Below are 25,659 nucleotides of genomic sequence, written 5' to 3'. Positions count from 1 at the left end.
TCCCCATCCAGAGAAGGGAGACAAAGGCTAGAGTCGACCCAAAGCCAGTCAGAGACCTGAGCTGGGCATGAAAGAAGAGCTGAGGCCCAAGCTGGGAGTGCTGAGAAAACAGAGCAGGCAGGCAGCTGCTGCAAAGAAAGAGGTCTGTGGAGACTGCAGAGCCAGCTGAAGAATTATAAACTGCAGAGGAGAAGGGAGACTCCTCTTACTTCCCATTAAGCAGTAAATAAGCCAAAGAGGGTGGCATGGCAACACCATGTGAATAGGAGAGGCAGAGTCTGAAAGTCTGGTAGAGCAAAGAGCCATGGCCACCGTGCCAAGGAAAGCCGAGCCTCCATGTGCCTGTCTGCATCTGTGAAATGGGGTGAGTGATGTCTGCCCCTGTTTCCCTTCCAGGTGAGCATCCTAGTGAGAATGGCAGTGCAGCTGTAGGACACGTGGGAGGGGGCTCACATCCCTACTCAAACCCTGGGTACAGGGCTGCTCTGGCGGGAGGGCAGGGCATATGCACACCAGGACAGCGGTCAGCACCAGCGGAAGCAGCCACTTGTGCACAGGGGCAGCAATCCCCCAGGGGCGGGAGCAGAAGGGTGCAGGGGAAATCAGGAGCCAGCTGGCACAGCCCCAGTGTTGGAGCAGGAAAGGAGGCATGGCTGGGCATTTAAGATTGAGATGCACTCTGGGGCAACCTTTGAGGGGCAAAGGGACCCCCCCAAAGCGATAGGCTGCTTGGGAAATGAAGTGTTTATGCCAAGGAAGAAGAGAAACTCTGCTAAAGCGAGAGGCGGGGACCACTGGAGGAGAAGAAGCTATGTAGGAAAACTGTCTGTGCTCTGGCTCCTCTTTGAGGCTACCCTGGCTGCCCTGAAACAGACAGTGGGCTTGGCAAAAACACACCTCAGACAGGAAGGGAGGCTGCAGAGAAGTTCAGCTGGCAGCCACTCACAGCCACTGTTCCAGCTTTCCCCCTTCCATGCTTAGCCCACAGAGAACCTCCAGGCCAGGCCTAGCACACCGCTGCTGCTGGGGAGCTCTAGGCATCCTGAGTGAGCCATTTGGCTCTCTCACTAAAAGCAACAGATGTCCCAGCTCGGTGCACCCCAGTTGGGTGATGGGAGGTGGGGCTTCGGAGTCTTGGTCAGGGGCTCACCTCCGTGTGAGGCATAATTCTGCCCACACTTTCTGCCTTCTGCTCCACAGTGTCCTCAGGGAAGTTCGAGAATGTGACGGGACTGTTCTCTGTGGTTCCATAAGCAACCTAGAGGGTCCAGAAAGGGTGCCTGAAGAGGGCTCAGCGCATGCAGAGGGATCGGGTGAGCTATCTGGGGAAATGGGAAGGAATTCATAAAAGAAAAGGGAAAGTGGAGGACAGCTGAATGGTGGAAACAGAGACATCATTGGTAGGGGCCTGGGGTCAGGAGGCAGAGATGCTGGGAGTGAGCAAGCTAGATCTCTGCAGGGCCCCAGATCTGAAGGAAACTTGAGAGCAGGGACACCATTCTCTTCCAGCTGGAGCTCTCTCAGTGCCCCGTTTCCTTGGAGCAGCCACCTGTCTGTGCCTGTGGCTCCGGTATTACCGTCACCCCACCCTTCTCTCCCCCATCCCCTGGCTGCCTTAACTCCACCTTCCTGATTTCAGGCCACACCCCCTGCCCCTCGCTTCCAAGCCAAAGGCCCCATATACTTGATGAGAAAGCCAGCCTGCCTTGGCCCAGCTACGAGTGGCACAAACACAACCCACCCCCCTCCCCATTCCGCAAACCCTGAACAAGTGCCTGGCCTTGGGGCAGGCATCCCCCAAGCTCTGGAGAGTTTCCCGGTGAATTTATTTCCATCAAAATAAAAAACAACCTAAGCAGTGATTTTAAAAACCAGTGGCACCCCCCCCCCACCTCCCCCATTTCCAGTGGTTGGAAAGCCTGAGCAACAGAAAAACCAGAAGCCAGCCTTGGAGATGCCTAAATACCATCAAGGAATGGTCTAGGCCAAGTATGACCCCCCCTATCCTAGAGGCAAGGGGCAGAGAGGTTTGGGAAAAGAGCAGGCACTGGAAATCAGGCCCCAACACGAGGGTACTGGGTAAGGGGAGTGAGGCTAGCTACCCCATGTCCTAGGTCCCTTTTAATCAACGGACACCAGATCTCATCCATCCTCCTCCCTGCACCAAGCTTCCCCCATATCAGCTGCTCTGGCTCTGGCACCACTGGGGTTTGGTTCAATGTGGGGTCTGGTTTCTCCCTCCACCATTCACAGACAATATCCTGTGCCAGGCAGCTTGGAGCTCATCCTGAGGCCAGAGCTGTGACCCTGCCTGTTCACCCTCCCCTTTCCACAGGAATCCGGACATCGTGGCTGGCAAGTGGGTACACAGAAATCTGGCGGGCTGGGGCGGGACTGCCCACAGAACTTAGGGTCTGGCAGCCAGAGCCGTCCAGGGCTGGTCCTTCCACCTGCCCCGCCCCCTCCCGCACCCGTCCTCACAGTCCTGGGGCCACTGCCCGAATGTGACCTCTGCCAAGTACACCTCGGCGCCACTCAGCCGCCACCCTGAGACCCCTCAGGGGCGGGTCCTGACCACTAGGGTTGGGGATGAGGGATGGGGATATTTCGGGGCGATGAAGGAGGGAGGATGGTGAGACTGTGCTTGTGGCCTGTGGTTTCCAGGTGTGTTTGCCATTCCCGTTGGCCACCCTCCCCGAGTTCCCACTTTTTTGCTTAGCCTTCAGCTGTAGAAAAAGGGGATGGGGGTGCAAGCAGGGTTGGGAGAGAGGGGTGGGGGCGCGCCCCAGGGTGGGGAAAGAGCTCGGGTCTCCCCAGGGCTCACTTCCGCGCGTCGGAAGTGGGAGCCCGACGCCGGGGCGGCTCTCACGCTCGGCCGGAGCCGCACAAGCACCCCATTAAAGCGCCGCCAGCTGGCCCACCGCGGGGAGACGCGTCCGGCTGTCCGGTCCCGCTTCCTCCCGCCTCGCATCCAGGGCACCCGGCCGAGCGTGTGTGGATGGTGCGGCGTGGAGGCTCAAACTTGAGCAAACAAATAAGTTCAGGGAACGCCTCCCCTCTCTATGATGTAAACTCGGGGCTCCAGACATAACCATTCCCCCTTCCCAGAAAAGCCCCGGGAAAGGCGGTAGGCAGAGGAGAAGCACAGGAGAGCTGGGGGCTAGAGCCGGGGCTCCGGGGCCACGGTGCCACTCCCCCATGCATGGTTGCCGGCTGGGGGAAGGGCCCCGCCCCCTTCCCCGTGGAGGGCGGGGGCGCATCTCTGGGCGCGAGCGAGTTAAGCCCAGTGGCCTCGATGCTCCACGTAGGAGCTGGCTCGGCTGCCGGCTGCGGTCAGGGCCACCGTATAAAGAGGGCGGCAGACCCGAGCGCCCAGGACTCACCGCTGCCCGCGCCCCGCCGCCGCTGCTGCCCCCAGCCCCGGCCCCAGGAGTCCTGGCCATGGCCAGCCCAATGCTCTTGCTCAGCCTTGGCCTCCTGGCTGGTCTGCTGCCGGCGCTGGCCGCCTGCCCCCAGAACTGCCACTGCCACGGCGACCTGCAGCACGTCATTTGCGACAAGGTGGGGTTGCAGAAGATCCCCAAGGTATCAGAGAAGACCAAGCTGCTCAACCTACAGCGCAACAACTTCCCGGTGCTGGCTGCCAACTCGTTTCGGGCCATGCCGAACCTCGTGTCGCTGCACCTGCAGCACTGCCAGATTCGCGAGGTGGCCGCGGGTGCCTTCCGCGGCCTCAAGCAGCTTATCTACTTGTACCTGTCCCATAACGACATCCGCGTGCTGCGCGCAGGTGCCTTCGACGACCTGACCGAGCTGACCTACCTCTACCTGGACCACAACAAGGTCACCGAGCTGCCCCGGGGATTGCTCTCCCCGCTGGTCAACCTCTTCATCTTGCAGCTCAACAACAACAAAATCCGTGAGCTGCGCGCAGGCGCCTTCCAGGGAGCCAAGGACCTGCGCTGGCTCTACCTGTCGGAAAACGCGCTGAGCTCCCTGCAGCCTGGGGCCCTGGACGACGTGGAGAACCTCGCCAAATTCCACGTGGACAGGAACCAGCTGTCCAGCTACCCCTCGGCTGCCCTGAGCAAGCTACGGGTGGTGGAGGAGCTGAAGCTGTCCCACAACCCCCTGAAAAGCATTCCGGACAATGCCTTCCAGTCCTTTGGCAGATACCTGGAGACCCTCTGGCTGGACAACACCAACCTGGAGAAGGTGAGCTCCTGGCTGCAGGCTCTCCCCTGGTTCCTTCTTCCCTTCCTGGAGGCCCCAGGAGCCACAGCCACAGCTGGTACCAACCCCTGCCCCCAGGTTCCCTGTCCCTCTGGCTATCTCCAAGGTGAACAGCTCTGCCACCTCCCTTCCTCACCTTGTCACATCCCTACCCTAATCCCTGTCAGCTGCCAGTCTCGGCCACTGCCCTCCTAGGATTCTTACATATAAAAGGAGTGGGGCTGCCCTGGCCCCACAAATGGCCCCCTAGGGCCATCTCCAGTGCTCCCAAACCCCCCACTGTGGGCAGCAGCCACCTCTTCCTGTTGGGCCTTCCACCCCTCCTCTGCTGTTTTCCCGTCTCCAGTAAACCTACCACCCCATAAAGGAAGGTTTGTTTATTGAGGAGCCTTCTAGAGGAGCTGGGCAGATCAGGCCCACAAAGAGACCCTGTTCCTGGTGGGGGCTGTGCATATGTGCTAAGGGGGAGTGGGGGACTGGGGAGTGAGGGGAAGCAAATGCCTGAGGAAGACATTCTCCATGCCCCACAGAGGCCCCGGTGGATGGCCCTGCCCAATCCACACAGACACAATTCATTGCATTCTCAAGTCCATTGCAGCTCAGTAGGCATGGGACCAAGGGCTCCCCCAGGCTGCAAACATCATGCCCATGGGCTCCGTGAAGGGGCAAAGGCAAGACCACTATTGTCAATCCTTGGCACAAGACCCCAGGTGTCTCTCCATAGGGAAGACTGGCATGCCTCACTGTCTCCAGACTGCTGACTGCCCTTTGCCCTCCCCCATCACTAGACCCATTTCCTGTCTGCTTCCTCACTCATTCCTTTCTCCCCTGGGGTGCCCAGTGTCTGGCCAGCTGGGGCTACATTGGATCTGAGCAGAATCCCTTCTCTGGGACTGGAAAAATCACCCTGGTACAGGGCCTTCAGCCAGGAGGTGTGGGTGGGGACCAACAAGGTAGAGGAGAGTCTGGTTATGGAGACCTTCATACCTCAATGTGGGCCACAGGAGAGGGCGCGGGTGTGGAGATGTGGGCAGAATCTCACTTGGGCAGCAGCCAACCTTTGTTTGGGTAGATGGAGCCTGCTCAAGCCTGCCCTTCAGCCCTGCCTCTCCCCAGCTGAAGTTGAAGTCCCCTGTGGCCCACCAGTGCCAGAGTGGTCTTTCAGTGGGCAGCAGAGCGGCGAATCAGGGGTTGGTTTGGGGCAGGGGAGGCCAGGCAGGAATTGTGGCGCCTGGGCAAAGGTGTGGGCACCAATAGAACATTTCCTCTGGAGCCGTCCAACCTGGCCAAAGGCTCCACCAAGGTGGCTTCACAAATAGCGTCTGGCTGGCAGTGGGGGAGCAGTGAGGACAGAGCTGGGGGCAGTCCTAGGACCCTGGGACTGTGGGGAGCCTGGGCCCACTGCCCACTCCACTAAGCACAGACCAAGTTCACCATGTACCAGTTTGGGTTGCTGGGGCCAGACTCTGGCAGCTCCACAGTCCCAGTGTTTGTGCAGGGATTGTGGTGCCAGGGGAAGAGGAGCTGGGTGTGGTCCTGTGGCTACTGTTTACCCACTGCTGTGACCCAGGGCAAAGGACAGCGCTTTTTCCGTTTCCCCATTTGCATATTGAAAAGAACACAACCTGGCCGGGTGCGGTGGCTTGAGCCTGTAATCCCAGCACTTTGGGAGGCCAAGGCAGGCAGATCACGAGGTCAGGAGATCGAGACCATCCTGGCTAACAGGGTGAAACCACGTCTCTATTGAAAATACAAAAAATTAGTCCGGTGTGGTGGTGGGAGCCTGTAGTCCCAGCTACTCGGGAGGCTGAGGCAGGAGAATGGTGTGAACCCGGGAGGTGGAGGTTGTAGTAAGCTGAGATCGTGCCAGTGCACCCCAGCCTGGGCAACAGAGCAAGACTCTGTCTCAAAAAAAAAAAAAAGAAAAGAAAAGAACACCACCTGTCTCAAAGATGGTTGTATAGATTGGATCATCTGAGACCACTTGGTCACACTGCTTTGAAAACCGGGAAACTCCTCCAAGCGCTATGGCTCAGGTTCAGGGAAGGACCCTGCCCCTCTGGCACTCGGGTGCTCACTCATTCACTCATGACCACCTTGCTCCCCAGTTCTCAGATGGTGCCTTCCTGGGTGTAACCACGCTGAAACACGCCCATTTGGAGAACAACCGCCTGAACCAGCTGCCCTCCAACTTCCCTTTTGACAGCCTGGAGACCCTCACCCTTACCAACAACCCCTGGAAGTGTACCTGCCAGCTCCGGGGTCTTCGGCGGTAAGAACACCCCCATGTCACTCCCAGAGCCCACCCTCATGTGATAGAGACACATTAGCCCCGCACTAAGACATGTTGGCCATGCATCCTAGATCTGCTACCTAATAGGCATGGGACCCTGGGAGCCTCAGTTTCCCCATCTGTAAAATGAAGATGACAGCTTCAGACTATCCTGTGGCCAAGTCAATCCTGGTCCCATAGTTCACTGCCCTTCCCCTCAGCACTCCCACCTTCTTCCCCAGACCCAGCAAGTTTCTGTCTCTCCAGGTGGCTGGAAGCCAAGGCCTCCCGCCCAGATGCCACCTGTGCCTCACCTGCCAAGTTCAAGGGCCAACACATCCGTGACACGGACGCCTTCCGCAGCTGCAAGTTCCCTACCAAGAGGTCCAAGAAAGCTGGCCGCCATTAAACAGGTGGGGGCTGGGTAAACAGGTCCCCTATATCCCTCTTTGGTGATTCCAGCAAGTGAGCTGGTATCTTCCAGGGTACCCCCTCCCACTGGAGGGGCAGGCAGACCCTCCGTTTTTACAGAGAGAGGAGGGGAGGACTGGGGCCCCTTTCAAAGGGAGGAAAAGCTCCTGTGCAGGACTTCTATCATTTTCTCCAAGCATTATCTAGGTTGATGGAGTACTGACATCGATCCTTGCCTCCTTGCAGGTTCTGACTCAGCCAGTCCTGGTGACTGGCCACTGCCTTCCACCGGAGAGACTACTGACATTCCCACTTCCACCCCTACCTTCTCCCCACAGCCTCTGCTGATGCACAGAGCTGCCCACACCTAGACACGTCCTGGCAGGGGGCCTCGGGCACTCCATTACCAACCCAGCTCCACTCAGCAGTGTCCTGGGGAGAAGGAAGGCTGAGCCCCTCCCCAGCCATCATGCCTTCCCCACCCTCCAGTTCCTCTCAGAGAAGCTGTTGCTGAGACCCCCCCCAAGTCAATCAGAACCACAACGGGTTGGTCATCAGGATGGCCACCCTTCCAGGATCATCCTTCCTCTGTTCCTCTTTCCCTGCCACGTGGCAACAATCATCAGATCCTTGCCCCACCCCTTGCTTCCAGAAAGGGTTTTGAAGCCCATGCCCCAACTCTGCCAGCCCCCACCTGCCAGGACGTTCTAGCAGGACATCGGTGCTTTGCTGCCCATCTTCCCATGCTGCAATTTCTTCCTGAGATTTCTATAAATATAAATGTATGTATGTATGATATTTAGTCCCCTGCCACCTATTTCCTTCACCCACCAGGTGCTGATGAGGTCAGACTATCTTTTATCACATCTGCTTTCTGGAGGGAGGGCTGGCTGCAAGGGTCGCCTTTGAACATCTGGCCTGGGCTCATCCCCATGCCTGTCAATCTGTTGTCATCCCAGGCCTGGTCTGCCCACAGCCCGGGCCCCGGTCAACACTCACCACCAGGTCCTTCATATTTATCTTGTTGATGATGGCTCGGATCAACTCTGGAGGTGCAGGGGACCCAGCAATGACACCTGAATCACAGAGAGAGGGGCTGACACAGCTCCCCACTTCTCTAGGCCCAATGGAGTCCTTTTACCTACAGCTCGTTCCAGGGAGGAACCTTCCCTTTTCTCCCCTGACCCCGAGCCTTTCCTACACCTGGCAGCTGGCCCTGGGCTGGTGTCCCGGGACACTGGGGATCCCCCTCCCTCCCACCCACATTTTTACAGTGTCCTTCCTGCCCCCTAAATAAAAGACTGGGAGCTAACTCACCCAGGCCATTCCTGTAGGGGAAGCAGCCCCCTCCCCAAGCCTGGCTACCCTTGGCCCCACCCCACCTCCACGCATGGTCGAGATGTCATAACTGGAGAAGTCTGGCTGGTTCAGAATGTCCACGAACATCGTGGGGGTACCATACAGGAAGGAGCCTCTGTACAGGAGGAGGTCTCGAAATTAGGCTTGGAAGTGGAAGGGAACTCCCTCTTCTCACCCACCCCACCATGAAACTGCAGCAAAGGGAACAGGCAGGAGAAGCTCCTGAGGCAGGAACTGGTCCTCTCCTGGGGGTCCTCCACTGTCCCCATCCCCAGTCTCCTGGCTGGAGGGAGGAGGCAGCTCGGAAAGGTGTCAGGGCCCAGGAGTGAGGAACAAGAGGGTTTTATCAGCCTACAAGTAGCCTGTTCACCAGTGCCCACCTCTCTCTGCTGATGGCCTCCAGTGCCTTTTTGCCATTGAAGACGGGAGAGGCCAGGATGAGGGTGGCACCGTACATCAGACACATCATTGTGCCTCCCACAGAACCCAGGCAATGGTACAGGGGGCTGGGCAGGATCATCCGCAACTGCTCTGGTGTCTGGTGATGGAGACAGGAGGCTGGGTCTGTCTTGGAACCAGAAGCCAGTTCCTCTAGCTGGCAAGGGGAGCCCAGCCAGCCCCCCACCCCTGCCTGAACCACCCCTCCTGCAGCCTTGCCCTGGGCCTAGAGCCGCCTCACCTTCTCATGCAGTTTCAGGCGCTCTCCTAATATGCTGGAGTTGTTGACAATGTTGTAGTGGGAGAGGGTGGCCCCCTTGGGGCTGCCTGTTGTCCCCTGACAAGGCAAGCAGGGCATGGCTTGGCCTCCTTCTCATCTCCTTCCCACCCTGGGCCACTGCCTTGAAGAGCACTGGACCGGGAATCAGGAGACAGGGATTGTTGCCCCATATCCATCTGTTCAGTATATTTGCAAAAGGTCTACCACAATGCCAGGTGTCAGGGTCCAGCAATCCAGAAGATAAGGTCTCCGTTCTCATGCCACCTATATGGCCCAGAGAACTCTGCCACCCACAAGCTGGCTTGGGCAAATTCTCTCTCTGGGTCTCTGATTCCCCATCAGCTAAACGAGGGGCAGCCTCTAGCAGTTCTAACCTGTGTTGGTTCAGTGAATCTGCCACTGCACTGGGAACAAGAGGGCTGGAGTGGAGAGGGCAGGGGGCTGGGGGAGGAAATGTGACAAGGATACCAGGTGCTGATATTTTCCAGGGCAGAGAGGACAGCTGAAGGCCAGTCTCAGTAAAGAATGCCTACTCTCTGCTGTCTCCCCATCCCCGCGGAAGTGTCACAGAGGCAGGGGTCATGTGTCCACCTGGGCTTGGGGCCTGGAGACGTCTGCCCTACCGAGGTGAACTGGATGTTGATGGGGTCATGGCAGGACAGGAACTGCTGGATGTGCTGGAGCTGTTCCAGATGCTGCTTTGTGCTGCCAGCCGCCACCACTTCATCCAGGAGCAGGGTTCCCGGCAAAGGGGCATCCACTGAGATGACTGTGGTCAGATCTGGGAGCCTGGGGGTGGGGAGGATGGTGAGAGACAGGGGCTGAGGGAGGGGGCAGGGTGGGTAGTAAGTGAAGGAATCAGGGATGCTGAATGACGCACCACCCACTAACCCGGGACACACCCACCTCTGACTTTTCAAGGCCCCTGGCTGGGCATTCTCCACCTCTGGACAGATCTGCTTCAGGATGTTGTAGTATTGCTGGGTCTTGAATTGCTTGGGGAACACAAGGGCCTTGCAGCCCACCTGTGGAAGGGGAGTCCCCCACCTGCAGTCAGTAGGGAGCCTCAGACTAGAGCTCTGGGGGATTCCTCACTATTCAGTTGCTCTCATACAGAGGCACCCGCCTCTGACACACACACCTCCAGCACACTCCCAGGCCCCACACTGCAAGACAAATGCACACATGAACCAACCGCAAGACACACACACCACACCCTGAGACACATATGCATCACATATGAGGATGGACACACACGCATACATACACCTCTGCCCTGACACACACATGCCCCCGTCCCTGCACACTCACGCCAGGTTTGTGTTTGACCAACCACCCTCTCCATGGAGTTGGGGCCACCTTCCAACCATCTGTGATCTAAGGAAGGACACTCTGCATGTCACCCACCCACGCATGCCCCAGCTCACACCATCAGACTCTGTGACAAGCAGAGTCTGTGCAGCCCCCTGTGCCAGGCCCCAGCCAGGCCCCTCCCTGACAAATGAGCTGTACCTTCTTGAGGACATACTCCAGTTCCGTAGGCTGGTAGGCTGGGTTCACAGACACCTGGTGGAAGCGGTGAGGGCATATCAGTATTCTGGGCAGACCCTGTCCCTCCTGCTGCCCCTCTACCCCCAGGAGGCATAGAGGCAGCGCTCTACACCCCTCTAACTCCCGGAGGCCTCCTTGGTGGGCCTCAGGAGAAAGCACTACCTGGTTTGAAACCAACCAGGCACTGGTTTGGTCCTGGGGGCTGAGGGCCTGAGGGGCTCCCCTTGAATGATGTTCCCCCACGCACACCCAGCTGTGCCAAGCAAGCCCCTCCTCACCAGAATGATGCCCGCCTGGGCAGTGGCCAACTGTATGAGCACCCATGCATAGGAGTTAGGTCCCCACATGCCCAGCCGGTCACCCTTGCAGAGACCAATGCTCAGGAGGCCAGAAGCAGCTTTGTCCACCTGGTGTAAAAGATGGGGCACAAGGGGTGAGATGGGGCAAGCAAGAAGGGGCCCAAGACGCCCACCCTCAGCCCTTAGCCCGGGAGTTCTCACCAGAATCACTGGGGACAAAGGGACAGGCAGATTTCCAGCCTCAGTGGGTCTGCCCTGGAGCCTGCATAGTTAACAAGTGCTCCAGGATCTGCTGATACAGGAGGTGTTGGACCCCCTGTGCCTCAGTCCTGTCTCCTTCTCCTGCCATCCTTTGAGGTTCCCTGGCAGCCCTAGCACACTGCCCCATGGCCAGGTGCCCACGCTCCTGGTTCTGCCCAGCGAGGGCAGCTTGGGAACTAGCACCTGCCCATTTTGAGGTTTCCAGGTCAGGACCCACCTCCTCCTTGAGTTGGGCGAAGGTCAACCTGACGTTTTCATGGAGGACGACCAAGGCCTCTCGTTCTGGGACCCTCTGTGCTGTGGCCTCCAGGCACCGGCCCACAGTCTTGCTGATAAGATGGTTTTTGGTGCACCCTTGAACATAGCTGAGGCCTCCAGCGGGCAGGGGAGCCATGTGATCCACCTCTCTGGAACTGTAGGGAGAGGAGCTATGAGTTTGACTGTCCCAGATCAGCCTCCCTAGAACCAAGGGCATGGCACACCCAGTCAAGTCAGGGGGTAGGCCGCTGACAACGTGTTAGAAACCATTAGGTTTTCTCCAGATCTTCCTGTAAGCCTAAAATCCCCTAGACCCTTTGCCCAGCCTCAAGCCTAATCCCAAGGCAGCAGGACAGGGACAAGGTTACACCAAGCTGGAGCAAAGGGCCCTTCTTCACCTTCCGGGGAAAGGTGAGATGCCCTAGCGAGGCCAGGGAGAGCCTGCCTGTGCAGACAGATCTGACAAAGCAGGACCATGCCTTCGCCCCCAGGCCCTGCCTCCTGGAGAATAAACAGGTCACTGGGGTCCTTCCTAAGGGACCAGGGAAGCTGTGCCTGGACCCAGGGCTGGAATCCAAGGCCTTAGGATTTTAGGCTCCTTAGTGGGCCAGTTTTTCTCCTGAGGGCCTGAAAGCAAAGACAGAATAGGAAAGGAGTAAAGGAGAGGGCAGATGGAGGCCCTAAGAGAGGCAGCTGGGAGGCCCCTGTTATTCCACAGGCCTGTAGGTGTCCGGTGCCAGGTGCTACAAGATCCTGGGCACCTGCAGATGAAGCAGAAAGCCCCTATACGCCAAATGGCACCTGGGCTCCAGCTCCCACTCTCAGATGATGTCACAAGGCAGGCAGTTTCGGCCTCCAGGGAATTAAGAAGCTGGCTGAAAGCAGCCAGTTAAGGAAAAGGGGCCAGATGTCAGACAAGCAAGGGGCACCAAGAGCCTGAGAGTACTGAGCTGAGGATGTTAAGTGGAGGAAGCAGCCAGCTCAGGACCTGGCTCGGGTTCTAGTCTGGGACTGGGACTCTTCACCTCTCACATGTGGCTGCCTATCCATCTCAGGGCACAGGTGGACACAGGTCTGGGTAGAGATCTGGGCAGTCACGGGAGTAGTAACCTACTCCCCACTTTTCTCCATCAGCCTTTCAGGAACTACCCATCTCCTCCCAGCCCTGCCAGGTAAGAAACGACCCCCAAGTAAGGGCACGTCAAGCTGGAGGAGAACCTGCACTTCCATTACTGCTCCACTGAACTTTCCTCACCTTTTATTAACTGTGGCACCTGAGCCGGGCACGGCTGCTCACACCTGTAAAGTAATGCCAGTACTTTAGGAGGCTGCAGCAGGAGGATCACTTGAGCCCAGGAGTTCGAGACCAGCCTGGGCAATATAGGGAAACCCTGTCTCTATGAAACATTTTTAACAATTAACCAGGTATGGTGGCGCATGCCTTAGTCCCAGCTACTCTGGAGGTTGAGGGGGGAGGATCACTCGAGCCTGGGAGGCAGAGGTTGCAGTGAGTCATGGTTGCACCACTGCACTTGAGCCTGGGTGACAGAGTCCCTGTCTCAAACAACAAACCAACAAAACCCAGTGAGACCTGGCAAGTTATCTGTTTACTCTTTGGCTAGAAGGGGATGAACAGACTGCCTTGCCTATTCCATAGGGGGGCCATGAGGTTCAAGTGTGAACAGGCCTGCAAAGGTGCTCTGGGAATGCTGAAGTGCTCTGTAATCGACAGGCATTTTACCGTCCATTTATGGCATTTATCGACCACGCATTCAACACACATTCAGTGAGCACCCGTATGTGCCAAGTACTATGCTAGGACTAGAGATAGAACAAGCCACAGTCCTTCCTCTAAGAAGCTCCCTGTCTCTGGGAAAATTAGACATATTAGCTCTTCATGGGTGGGAACAGCCTAGAAAATCAGGAAATGGGAGCCATGAGGCAGACTGTGGGGGGGATCCCCAGCCCATCTGAGGCCCATTCTCTGTCCCCTCAAAGCTGGGTTAAGGTAGCCTCTCTTAGACCTGGGGCCTGGGGCCACCCGCACTATGGCCTCCTCAGCCCTACAGAGTAATTAGCTAACATTTATTCCTCCAACAAATATTTAGCAAACACCCACCACAGTGAAGGCCCAATGCTAAAAAATGAACATAACCAGAAACAGTCCCTGTCCTTGCAGAGCTAAGGGTCTGGTCAGAAAGAGAGGAGTGCAGTCAACCTTAGTAATGATGAATGTATGTTTAGAAAGCTGAGATAAGGAAGGGACCATGGTCCTAGGAGCACCTGTAAGAGGGAATCTGGGATCACCTGGGGCTCCAAGGAAAACTCCCTTAAGAAAGTTATGCCTAAGCTGAGAGCTGAAGGGTGAGGAAGTGTTCATCATCAGAGAAGGGAGAGGAGGGCATTTCCAGCAGAGGAGAGCTTGTCTCTGTGGCTGGAGCACAGAAAATGAGAGGGAGTGCTGTGAGAATGGGAGAAGTGACTGGAACTTGAACCCAGCTGACACCAAAGGGCCCAGAGCAGAGGACATTAGGCCTGGAAGAATGAGGAGAGCCCCCATACTCCAGGTGCTGGGGTTGGGGTTTTCTCCACCCATGGGCCCAAAGGGACCCACATCATTTATGAAGTGAAGACGGATGGATGGATGTTGGAACCAGGATCTGTGTTGATGGGCTGATCCCTCCCTTGTCCCTCTAGGGACATGAGAAGGAACCTTCTCAACCAGTGTCACTCCCTCCTCCAAGGGACAGTTTTTCAGGATGTGGTCCATGGAGATCTGCTTCGGAATCATCTCAGGATCTCACAAAGAATGCAAATTCCTGGGTCCCTGCAATGCCTACTCATTGCAGAGCTTCCGGGGAGTGGACCGGGGGAATCTGAATTTTTAACAGAATCCCATGTGATTCTGAAGTGGGCCTGGATGAGAAGGATTCTATGAACCACACTTTGACAACCACTCTCTTGGCAATCTAAGCCACCCCAACCGTCTTTGACTCATCTATTCAAGCAAGCTTTAGTGAGCACCTACTGTGTGCCAGCCCTGTGCCAGGTGCTAGGGATACAGGGATGGATAAGACACCGCTTCCAGCCCTCTAAGTAGTCACAGTGTGGTAGGAAAAGAAAGGTATGTAAACAAATCATTTCAACTCTCGGATTAAGACTATTCAGTAAGGAAGAGAACAAAAGGAAGATAACCTACTCTCTCTCCAGGGATACATGGGACAGAGTGGGGTTTCTTTCCCCACACTCCCCACATCTCAACTACCAACCTCAGTTCCTCCTGCTTCTCACCCTTGTAATTTCACTCAATTCCACATGTCTATGAAATCTGTGGGTCCTCAGGGTCTACTGAGATCTGCCGAGGTCTAGAGTGGAAAACTGGTCCTCTTCCCATCCCCCTACTGATGAAGGAAGATGCTGCATGTCCCTCCAAACCTCCACATCCTCCTGCAAGAGTGTGGTCCTCAGCATAGGGGGCCCCTGGAGCTTCTACCTGGAGTCCCACCAGGCCAAGCACATATCCAATGATGGCCTGAAAGGTCTGGAAACCAGAGCACACCTTCTATGGGAACAGAATTTGCTCTGTTCACATTCCCACCTAGGTCTGAGTAAGAGCACAGAAACTGTTACCTAGAGCAGGCCAGTGAGGACACGCAGTCCTGGGAATAGGGTGTGACACCTGGACTTCCCAGAGGCCTTTTTTTTTTCATTGTTTGTTTGTCTGTTCGTTTTTGAGAAAGGATCTCACTTTGTCATCCTGGCTAGAGTGCAGTGGTGCAACCATGGCTCACTGAAGCCTCGACCTCCCAAACTCAAGCAGTCCTCCCACCTCAGCCTCCCAAGTAGCTGGGACTACAGATGTGTGCCACCACACCCAGCTAATTTTTATTTTTATTTTTATTTTTTGGTAGAGATGGAGTCTTATTATGTTGCCAGGATTGGTCTCAAACTCCTGGGCTCAAGTGATTCTCCCACCTTGGCATCCCAAAGTCCTGGAATTACAGGTGTGAGCCACTGCACCCGGCCACCAGGCACTTTTTTTTTTTTTTTTTTTTTTTGAGACAGAGTTTCACTCACGTTGCCAGGCTGGAGTGCAATGGCATGATCTCGGCTCACCGCAACCTCCGCCTCCTGGGTTCAAACGATTCTCCTGCCTCAGCCTCCTGAGTACCTGGGATTACAGGCATGCGCCACCACACCTGGCTAATTTTGTATTTTCTATAGAGACAGGGTTTCTCCATGTTGGTCAGGCTGGTCTTGAACTCCCGACATCAGATGATCCACCTGCCTCGGCCTCCCAAAGTGCTGGGATTACCGGCGTGAGCCACTGCGCTTGGCCACCAGGTACCTTTATATCAGAGGGTGCAGTGTTCAGGATGAGGCTGTTCCCACCTCTCACAGGTCACCTGTCTGCTTGGCCAAAGCAGTGTGATTTACCTCAGCTTCTCTCTCCAGGCTTTCTGTGCCAAGGCTCCAGGTCACTGGCCCTGAGTAGAAACTGAGTAGTACACTGGGGACAAGAGCCTTCTCCTCCATGAAGGACAGGAAATCAGCCTAGGGGTTTGGATCTCCCAAGGGTGAGGCAACTCCTAAGTTAAATGCACAATGATTATTGGGGTTGGGGCGTGTCAGGCAGTTTCTAGAGGGGAAAAGACTGAAGCTGTTGAGGACTCCTGACAGGGCACTCCACAGCTCATTCTGCAGCTGTTGTGCTAGGAAGACCATGTATATCTTCTATTGATTGACTGCTCATGCCTTGTGAGGGACAATTTCTGAGAGGAACAAATTTCAGGGCAGCAGGGAGCAAAACTGGGTTGCCCTGTAAATGGGCGAGGCAGCCGCTGCTATCCCACTGGAGGGTCTGTCACGACAAGGGCTGATGGAAAGGCTGTTTTCTTAGACTCCTCACCTGGGAGGTGAGGACAAGCATCACAGTGAAGGAGGAACACAGCTGATGCTCTGAAGCTCAGGGGACGGGAGGAGAATGCACCAGGCCAGGGAGTTGGGGATCCGAGGTCTCATTGCAGGTGTGCCGCTGGCTGGGTGGGTGACGGGTGTCTCATGTCACAGCTCCTCCGCCCACCCTTGATTTTAGCTACAGGAACTTCCTCAATGTGGGAGTCCCTGGTTCTGCAGGCCAGCCCAGCCTGGAAGAGGAGCTCATGCCTCCAGGGACAGCAGTCAACCCCATGGGGCTGGAGCTTCAAGTCTCCCCTTTTCTGGGAGGTATCTGTACCTTCTCAGAGGTCCAGGTGAATGAAGCTCTTGTTGCCTAGGGTGATGATGTTAATAACATCCCCTCATTGGCTTCCCCACTCCCTGTTTGCTCTCTCTACCTCCTATCTCCACTTCCTAGGATCACTCTCCAAAATAAACTACCTGCACCCAAGTCCTTGTTCTCAGGGGAATTCAAATTAAGACACAGGATTTCTCCTTTCTAGAGCTCACCTTCCCCACCTATAAAGTCTGGGAACTGGCCAGGCATGGTGGCTCACATCTGTAATCCCAGCATTTCGGGAGGCCGAGGCGGATGGATCACCTGAGGTCAGGAGTTTGAGACCAGCCAGGCCAACAGGGTGAAACCCCATCTCTACTAAAAATACAAAAATAAACCAGGTGTGGTGGTGCACACCTGTAGTCCCAGCTACCCAGGAGGCTGAGGCAGGAAAATCTCTTGAATCCAGGAGGCAGGGGTTGCAGTGAGCCAAGATGGTGCCACTGTACTCCAGCCTGGACGGCAGGTGTTCAGCCTCATAACAAGCATCCTCCTATTCTCACAATGACCAGGAGTCCCATTTGGTTTGGAACTTGGTTTTCCATTATTCACCATGGTTTTCAGACCAAACAGTGGTCTCCTGGAAATTCTAGTTGGGAAATCAACAGGCTGATTTATGGGGGAAAAAAAGAAAAAAGAAAAAATCCCGTTCAATTGGCATATGTGTTTTCTCCTGTGTCTTCACAGCAGCTCTGACAGGTGGTGTGACAGAAACCCCAACAGGTCCTTCTTCTCTCACGACACACCCTCAGACATCTAGCTGGCCACACTGTGTGAAATAAAGACCAAGTTTCCAAGCTTCCCCGGCAGCCGGTCTGGCCAGATGGTGAAGTTCTGGCCAGTGGGGTTTAAAGAGGGGTAGCGTGTGCAACTTAAGAGAAGAAACTTTCAAAGGAAGGGACATCTTCTCTTTTTTTTCTTCCTCAGGCTGGAATGCTGCTTGTGACAGGAAAATAATGGTAGCATTTTAGACCACATAGTGATTTTGGGCACCACAGAGCAATAAGAGAGGAGCCTGGCGCCTGGACAGCAGGAGTTACCACACCAGTCACAGACTGGCTGTCTCCCAGATAAAGAAATTCCCATCTCCTTTCTTTTTTCTTTTTTCGCTTTTGAAAATTAAATTATTTATTTTGAGATATTTGTAGATTCATATGCAGATGTAAGAAATAATATCGAGGCCAGGTACGGTGGCTCATGCCTGTAATCCTAGTACTTTGGAAGGTCAAAGCAGAGGAATTGCTCAAGCCCGGGAGTTTGAGACCAGCTTGGGCAACAGAGCAAGACCATGTCTCTAAAAAAACAAAAACAAAAACAAAAACAATAAATTTAAGACAGGCCCAGGCTCACGGGCAGTGGTGTAGTCATGGCTCACTGACTGCAGCCTGGACCTCCTAGGCTTACGTGATTCTCTCACCTCAGCCTCCTATGTAGCTGGGACTACAAGTGTATGACCCCATGGCTGGCTATTTTTTTGTATGTTTTATAGAGATGGGGTTTTGCCATGTTGCCCATACTGGCAATTTTTTTTTTTTTTAATTAGCTGGGTATAGTAGCATGCACCTGTACTCCTAGCTACTTGGGACGCTGAGGCAGGAGGATCTCTTGAGCGTAGGAGTTCAAGGTTGATCACGCCCACTGCACTCCAGCCTGGGCAACAGAGCAAGAGCCTGTCTCAAAATAATAATAATAATAATAATAATAATAATAATAATAATAACCACAAAAAACTACAAAAAAGAAACAATACAGAAATATCTCATGCACTCTTCACCATCAATATTCAAATTTTCCCAATGTTAACATCTTGTAAAACTATAGTACAATATTGTAGCCAGGATATGATATTGATAATAATCAGGACACACAATCATTCCCTTGCCCCCATCTTCTTTCAGTCACTCTCAGTTTGGGTTTCTTCAAGACACACTAATATGATCCTGTAGGTGCGGTGGCTCATGCCTGTAATCCCAGCACTTTGGGAGGCCGAGGTGGGTGGATCACCTGAGGTCAGGAGTTTGAGACCATCCTGGCCAACATGGTGAAACCTCGTCTCTACTAAAAATACAAAAAATTAGCCGGGCGTGGTAGTGTGTGCCTGTAATCCCAGCTACTCAGGAGGCTGAGGTAGGAGAATCACTTTAACCCAGGAGGTGGAGGTTGCAGTGAGCCAAGATTGTGCCACTGCACTCCAGTCTGGGCCACAGAGAGAAACTCCGTCTCAAAATTAAAAAAAAATTTTTTTTTTAAATGCAGGTGAGAATCATGAACTCCCATTCTACAGGTAAAGAAGCTGAACTGCAAAGAGATCAAGTGGCCCATGTGGCTGATGAACACCCGAGCCAGGAGCAGAGGACGCAGTGCAACCGCCTCAACGTTACAGCCATGCCTTCCTGTGCCCCACCCTCAGATCTGGGTGAAAGGAGTGGGCATAGGCGATTCCTGTTCCTTCTGGTTTGGAATTTATATCCTATCTGATCATCAGAGATAAATATAACCTCAATTTTATTCTTCCGCAATTTCTACTAACTGATCCCAAGAAACGGGCCAGGGTAGGGCAGGGTTGAGTTGGAAACAGGCGGCTCTTCCAAGGAATTAATAGTTCTACAAACTCATATCAATGCAATGTGCTCATAAACACAGGAACCACCCATCATTTAGAAAGAGGGAGCATAAACAAACCAATTCTCCTTCCTTGCCCACACCCCAAATGCCTGGGGCATAAAGGGTGGCCACTTCTTTCTCTTTCTTTTTTTTTTTAATTTTATTTTAAGTTTCAGGATACCTGTGTAGAACATGCAGGTTTGTTACATAGGTAAACGTTTGCCATGGTGATTTGCTGCACCTATCAACCTGTCACCTAGGTATTAAGCCCTGCATGCATTAGCTATTTACCCTGATGCTCTCCCTCCCCCAATCCCACCCCTCGTTTTGTTTTGAGACTTGACACTTCTTTTTCTATTCTTTCGTTTTGTTTTGAGACTCACTATGTTGCCCAGGCTGTAGTGCAGTGGCACAATTACTGCTCACTGAAGCCTCAAGCTCTCAGGCTTAAGAGACCTTCCCATCTTAGCATCCCAAGTAGCTGGGACTACAGGTATGAGCCACGGTATCCCAACTTCTATTCTTAAAGGGATTTGGTCTTAGGATATTTTTTTCAATGCGACATGGGAAGCTTAAGGAGTTAGAGGAAAAACAGCGGTGCCAGTTGTTCTTAACTCAGAACTAAAGTAACTACTTGGAGAGGCATCAGCTACTTAGCATGGGTATTGTAAAACCCAAGGCTCTCAGGGCCCAGGTGGGACTGAGGCCAGATAAGAGCCTTGAAGAAACAAAGCACAGCCCCACCTTAAAGGTGCCGGCAGTAGGCTGACTCCTGAGAACTCAGGCCCAGATCTGAGTAGAGAAGTCAGGAACGAGAAATTTTATTTTTTATTTTTTAAGAATTCTCCTGACTTTTCAGTGTTGGCAACTAGCATGTTCACTGCTTTATCCCAAGTGCCTGAGTGCCAGGAACATCAGAGGTGCTCAAATGAATGACCAAATGAATGAATTAAAAATAATGCACATATGGCCGAGAGCAGTGGCTCAAGCCTGTAATCCCAGCACTTTGGGAGGCCGAGATGGGCGGATCACGAGGTCAGGAGATCGAGACCATCCTGGCTAACACGGTGAAACCCCGTCTCTACTGAAAAATACAAAAAACAAACTAGCCGGGCGAGGTGGCAGGCGCCTGTAGTCCCAGCTGCTCGGGAGGCTGAGGCAGGAGAATGGCGTAAACCCGGAAGGTGGAGCTTGCAGTGAGCTGAGATCCGGCCACTGCACTCCAGCCTGGGCGACACAGCGAGACTCTGTCTCAAAAAAAAAAAAAAACAAAAAAAAAAACTAATGCACATAATGACTCAATTAAAAAATAGTAGACATCTTGCTGAAGGTAATCTATGAATGGCTAACAAGCAGATGAAACGCAAATTAAAACCACAATGAGGTACCACATCATGCTCACCTGGAAGGCAAAAAATAAAATAAAATCAAGGGCTGGGCACGGTGGCTCACGCCTATAATCCCAGCACTTTGGGAGGCCAAAGCAAGCAGATCACCGGAGGTCAAGAGTTCGAGGTCAGCCTGACAAATATGACGAAACCTTGTCTCTACTAAAAATACAAAAATTAACCGGGTGTGGTCATGGGTGCCTATAATCCCAGCTACTTGGGAGGCTGAGGCAGGAGAATCGCGTGAACCCGAAAGGCGGAGGTTGCAATGAGCCAAGATTGTGCCATTTGCACTCCATCCTGGTTGACAAGAGCAAAACTCTGTCTCAAAAAAAAAAAAATCAGAAAACAAAATAAGTGTTGGCAAGCATGTGAAGACATTGTAATCCTTGTATATTGCTGGTGGGAATGTAAAATGATTCAGCTGTCTGGAAAACAGTGTGGTGGCTCTTCAAAAAGTTAAATACACAATTAGCATATAACCCAGCAATTCCATTCCTAGTTATAATATATGCCCAAAAGAACTGAAAACATGTGTTCAAACAAAAACTTGGGCCAGGCACAGTGGCTCATGCCTGTAAGCCCAGTACTCTCTGCAGCCAAGGTGGGAGGATCACTTGAGCCCAGGAGTTTGAGACTAGCCTGGGCAACATAGTGAGATTCCATCTCTACAAAAAAAAATTTAAAAATTAGCTGGGCGTGGTGGTACACACCACCAGCTACTGTAGTCCCAGCTACTCTGGAGGCCTAGGTGGAAGGATCACTTGGGCCTGAGAGGTCGAGGCGACAGTGAGCTACCATCACACCACTACACACCCGCCTGGGTGACAGAGTGAAACTCTGTCTCAAACAAAACAAACAAAAACCCGTACATGAATGTTTACAGCAGCACTATTCATAATACCCAAAAGGTGGAAACAAACCAAATGTCCAGCAACAGATGGATGGATAAACAGAATGTGGCATATCTGTCCATACAATGGAATCCATTACTTGGATGCCAAGGGTCATCCGGGTATGGAACGTCAGGTTTGGCAGAGTGGAGACTTAGATCCAAGCTCATGGATTTAAAACCTGAAGTTCATTGCCAGGACTATGATGGCACAGGAAGGGAATGTGGAAGGCACATACAGGACCCTAAACAGAGTGCTCACCGTGGATGAACTCATTAAGGACATTACGCGTCGGTAGTATTATGAGAAGCTATGCTGACAGTGACAGCAGGAGAGCCCTGAAACCTGCCAGCAAATCCACAACATGGAAATGGCTTTCAGGATCATTTTTTTTTTTTTTTTTGAGACAGGGTGTCACCCTATCTCCCAGGCTAGAGTACAGTGGCATGATCTTGGCTCACTGCAGCTTCTGCCTCCTGGGTTCAAGCAACTCTCCCACCTCAGCCTCCTAAGTAGCTGGGATTAGAAGTATGTGCCACCACACCTGGCCAATTTTTGTATTTTTTGGTAGAGATGGGGTTTCACCATGTTGGCCAGGCTGGTCTCAAACTCTTGACCTCAAGTGATCCACCTGCCTCAGCCTCCCAGTGTGCTGGGATTACAGGCGTGAGCTGGATCAACATCTTGATGCCAAAGAATCAGGCAGATCTGCAGTAAGGCTGCTGTGGCCTATGGATAGGACACCTAATATGAAAACCCTCGGCCAGTTTGTGTCTCCACCTCTTTCTACAACCACATTTTCTGTTACCCTTTTTTAGGATAAACTCAATCGCATATATGCAAGAAGGCCTCCACTTAGAGAAGCAATCCCATTTGTCAGCAATGGACCCTCTCATTTATTAAGTGAAGTCTAGGAGGAGAATGGTGCTTGCTGGGGGCTGGGGAGGGGGCAAAGGGAACTTATCGTTTAACAGGTACAGAATTTCAGTTGGGAAAGATGAACAAGTTCTGGAGTTGGGTGGTGCTGATGCTTGCACAAAAGTGTGAGTGTACTGTACTTAATACCACTAAACTGCAAACTTCAATGGTTAAGACGGTAAATTGTATGTTATGTGTATTTTACTACAATAAAGCAATTTTAAAAAAGGAAATGAAGTACTGATACATGCCACAACATGGTGGAACCTTGAAAACATTTATAAGTGAAAGAAGCCAGTAACAAAAGACTACATATTGGGCTGGGCGTGGTGGCTCATGCCTGTAATCCTAGCACTTTGGGAGGCTGAGGCAGGCAGATTGCCTAAGCTCAGGAGTTCAAGAACACCCTGGGCAACATGATGAAACCCTGTCTCTACTAAAAATACAAAAATTAGCCAGCCTTTGTGGTGGACGCCTGTAGTCCCAACTACTCGGGAGGCTGAGGCAGGAGAATTGCTTGAACCCAGGAGGCGGAAGTTGCAGTGAGCCCAGATCTCACCGCTGCATTCCAGCCTGGGTGACAGAGCGAGATTCCGTCTTCAAAACAACAACAACAACAACAAAACTACATATTGTATATGTTATGCAACTTTGAAATAATTCTAAATACATACATAGTTTGTGAAAAAGTTGTTAGAATCAAAATGGAGTCACTTGTGTCAAACCCTGACAAAATGGAGCCAGGTAAGAACATGCAGGGAGGGTTCTGGTGCATGACTACCTGATAACAAAAGAAATCACAAGAGACTTTGCCAAAACCACAACCTTGCACAAAGGCCACCTCAATCTTACACACACAAAAATACTTCTGTGAAGACATTTGCCCAGCAACTGCCTGTCCAGCCCTGGATGGATGCCACCCTTGTTTTTGATCCTTGTAGCCAAGGATAATTGTTTCAAGACAACATATGTAACCCTCATTTTACCTTTAAAAATCCTTGTCTTCCTTTACCCCCATGAATATGCCCATAGTTTACTGTGGTGTGCATATTCCTCGTGGCAATGCTTATTCCCAATTAAACTCATTATACTTGAAGAATTTTTTTCTGTTTGTTATTTACGTTGACATTTGCTATGGGAGTGACATGTTTTGCTGTGACAAGAACACAGAGTGGACTCCTCTCCCCTTGAGAATGTGACAGCATCACAATTTACCAGACCCCATGTGTGAGCTATTGACCTCAACTACTGGACTCTAAAATACAGTCATGCACTGCAAAATGACATTTTGGCTTATGATGGATGGCATATATGACAGCAGTCCCATAAGATTATACTGTAATACCGTATTTTGACTATACCTTTTTTATGTTTAGATATGTTCAGATACATGAATACTTACCCCTGTGTTACAACTGCCTACAGTCTTTAGGACAGTGACAATTTGTACAGGTTTGCAGCCTTGGAGCAACAGGCTCTACCACATCTAGGTGTGTAATAGGCTCTACCATCTAGGTTTGTGTAAGTGCACTTGATGATGTTTGCACAACGACAAAATCGTCTGATGTATTTCTCAGAATGTGTTCACGTTGTTAAGCAACGCCGGACTGTACGTATAAACCCAAGAGTTTGACAGACACTTTGAGACCTTGGGCTGTGGCATGGCTACACTCTGTCTGAGAGCTTCTCTGAAGAGTGAAAGCTCAGGCTGAGCTAAGGCCATACTCTATTAGCCTTTGAGCTAATTTCCAAAGCTTCACCCAACTCCGGTACACCCTCTAGCATGGTCAAGCCATCTAGCTAAGAATCTCTCCTATAAACGTACGCCTCAAGCTTCAGTTAGACTACTTTCCACAGAGGCTTGCTTTCATCCTAAGTGGGCAGTTAGACTTTAATAACTGGACTCTAACAGACTGGAACTCACTCACTATATGGCTAAGGGAGCTCCTCTATTGAGTGTATTCCCTGTGAGATTTGTTTTCTTATTCTCCCCGCTTTAAGAACTGAGAACAAAAAAGAAAAAAAATCTCTTTGTATGGCAATAAACTGTGTGACTCATGAAATCATACTTTGATCATATTATTATTATTATTATTATTATTATTTTGAGACAGAGTCTCACTCTGTGGCCCAGGCTGGAGTGCAGTGGCATGATCTCGGCTCACTACAACTTCTGCCTCTGGGGCCCAAGAGATCCTCCTGTCCCAACTCTGCCGAGTAGCTGGGACTCTAAGCATGCACCATCACATCTGGCTAATTTTTGTACTTTTGGTAGAGACTGGGTTTCGCCATGTTGCCCAAGCTGTTCTTGAACTCCTGAGCTCAAGTGATCTACCTGTGTCAACCTCCCAAAGTGCTGGGATTGCAAGAGTGAGCCACCATGCCTGGCCATCCTTATTTTGATCATACAAGACAGTATGACTCCATATATATGAAATTTCCAGAATAGGTAATTCTATAGAGACAGAAAGCAGATTAAGTGGTTACTTAGGGCTGGGAGAGATGGGAAGACAGAGAGATAATAGCTACAAGGGCATAGGGTAGCTCTGTGAGGTGATGAAAATGTTCTAAAATTGACCATAGTGATGGTTACACATATCTATGAATATACCATAAGCCATTGAATGTACACTTAAAAAATAATGTGCATAATCTACTCCTAGGTATATATCCAATAGAAATCAAACATGTGCTCACCAAAAGACAGGTACTAGGTTATTTGCATCATTTCCAATATTCAAAATACCCAAATGTCCATCAACAATGGAATAGATAAATAAGTGGTGACTTATTTGTAATTATACAGTAATGAGAGCAAAGGAACTATGATTATGCCCAGCGATCTGAATCTCATAAAAATAATGTTCAATGAAAGAAGCCAGATTTTAAAAGGTGTACTGTCTAATTCCATTTATATGTACAAAATAGGCAAAACTAATCTATGCTGTTAGAAGTCAGGAGAATGGTCAGTTGGTGAGGGTCAGTGACTTAAAGAGGTCACGAGGGAACTCCTGGTTTCTGGTCATGTTCTGTGTCTTGATTTGAGTGCTGGTTACATGGATGTGTTCAGTTTATCAAAAGTGCATCAAGTGGGCCTTAAAATATATGTACTTTTCTGGCTGGGTGTGGTGGCTTTGGGAGGCCGAGGTGGGTGGGTCACTTGAGGTCAGGAGTTCGAGATCAGCCTGACCAACATGGTGAAACCCCTCTCTACTAAAA

General features: G+C 52.1%; 2 protein-coding genes across 2 annotated transcripts in view; one reads left to right on the top strand and one right to left on the bottom strand.

The window, feature by feature from the left end:
- Window positions 1-25,659, bottom strand: part of ACSF2 (acyl-CoA synthetase family member 2) — a 54,629-nt gene that overhangs the window by 2,275 nt on the left and 26,695 nt on the right. Inside the window, 10 exon segments of the mRNA XM_011959959.1 lie at window positions 1,151-1,258; window positions 7,916-7,992; window positions 8,299-8,390; window positions 8,656-8,813; window positions 8,955-9,050; window positions 9,617-9,782; window positions 9,900-10,018; window positions 10,506-10,559; window positions 10,823-10,951; window positions 11,322-11,517. Coding sequence (XP_011815349.1) covers window positions 1,151-1,258; window positions 7,916-7,992; window positions 8,299-8,390; window positions 8,656-8,813; window positions 8,955-9,050; window positions 9,617-9,782; window positions 9,900-10,018; window positions 10,506-10,559; window positions 10,823-10,951; window positions 11,322-11,517 — 1,195 coding nt within the window.
- On the top strand, window positions 3,282-7,718 carry CHAD (chondroadherin). Its single transcript, XM_011959958.1, has 4 exons — window positions 3,282-4,215; window positions 6,342-6,505; window positions 6,773-6,918; window positions 7,163-7,718. The coding sequence occupies exons 1-3, from the start codon at window positions 3,442-3,444 to the stop codon at window positions 6,912-6,914; spliced, it is 1,080 nt and encodes a 359-aa protein (XP_011815348.1). The 5' UTR covers window positions 3,282-3,441; the 3' UTR covers window positions 6,915-6,918; window positions 7,163-7,718.

Source organism: Colobus angolensis, unplaced genomic scaffold (genome assembly GCF_000951035.1).
Source record: "Colobus angolensis palliatus isolate OR3802 unplaced genomic scaffold, Cang.pa_1.0 Scaffold50, whole genome shotgun sequence".
Lineage (NCBI taxonomy): Eukaryota > Metazoa > Chordata > Mammalia > Primates > Cercopithecidae > Colobus > Colobus angolensis.
This window is presented reverse-complemented; position numbering and strand designations above follow the sequence as displayed.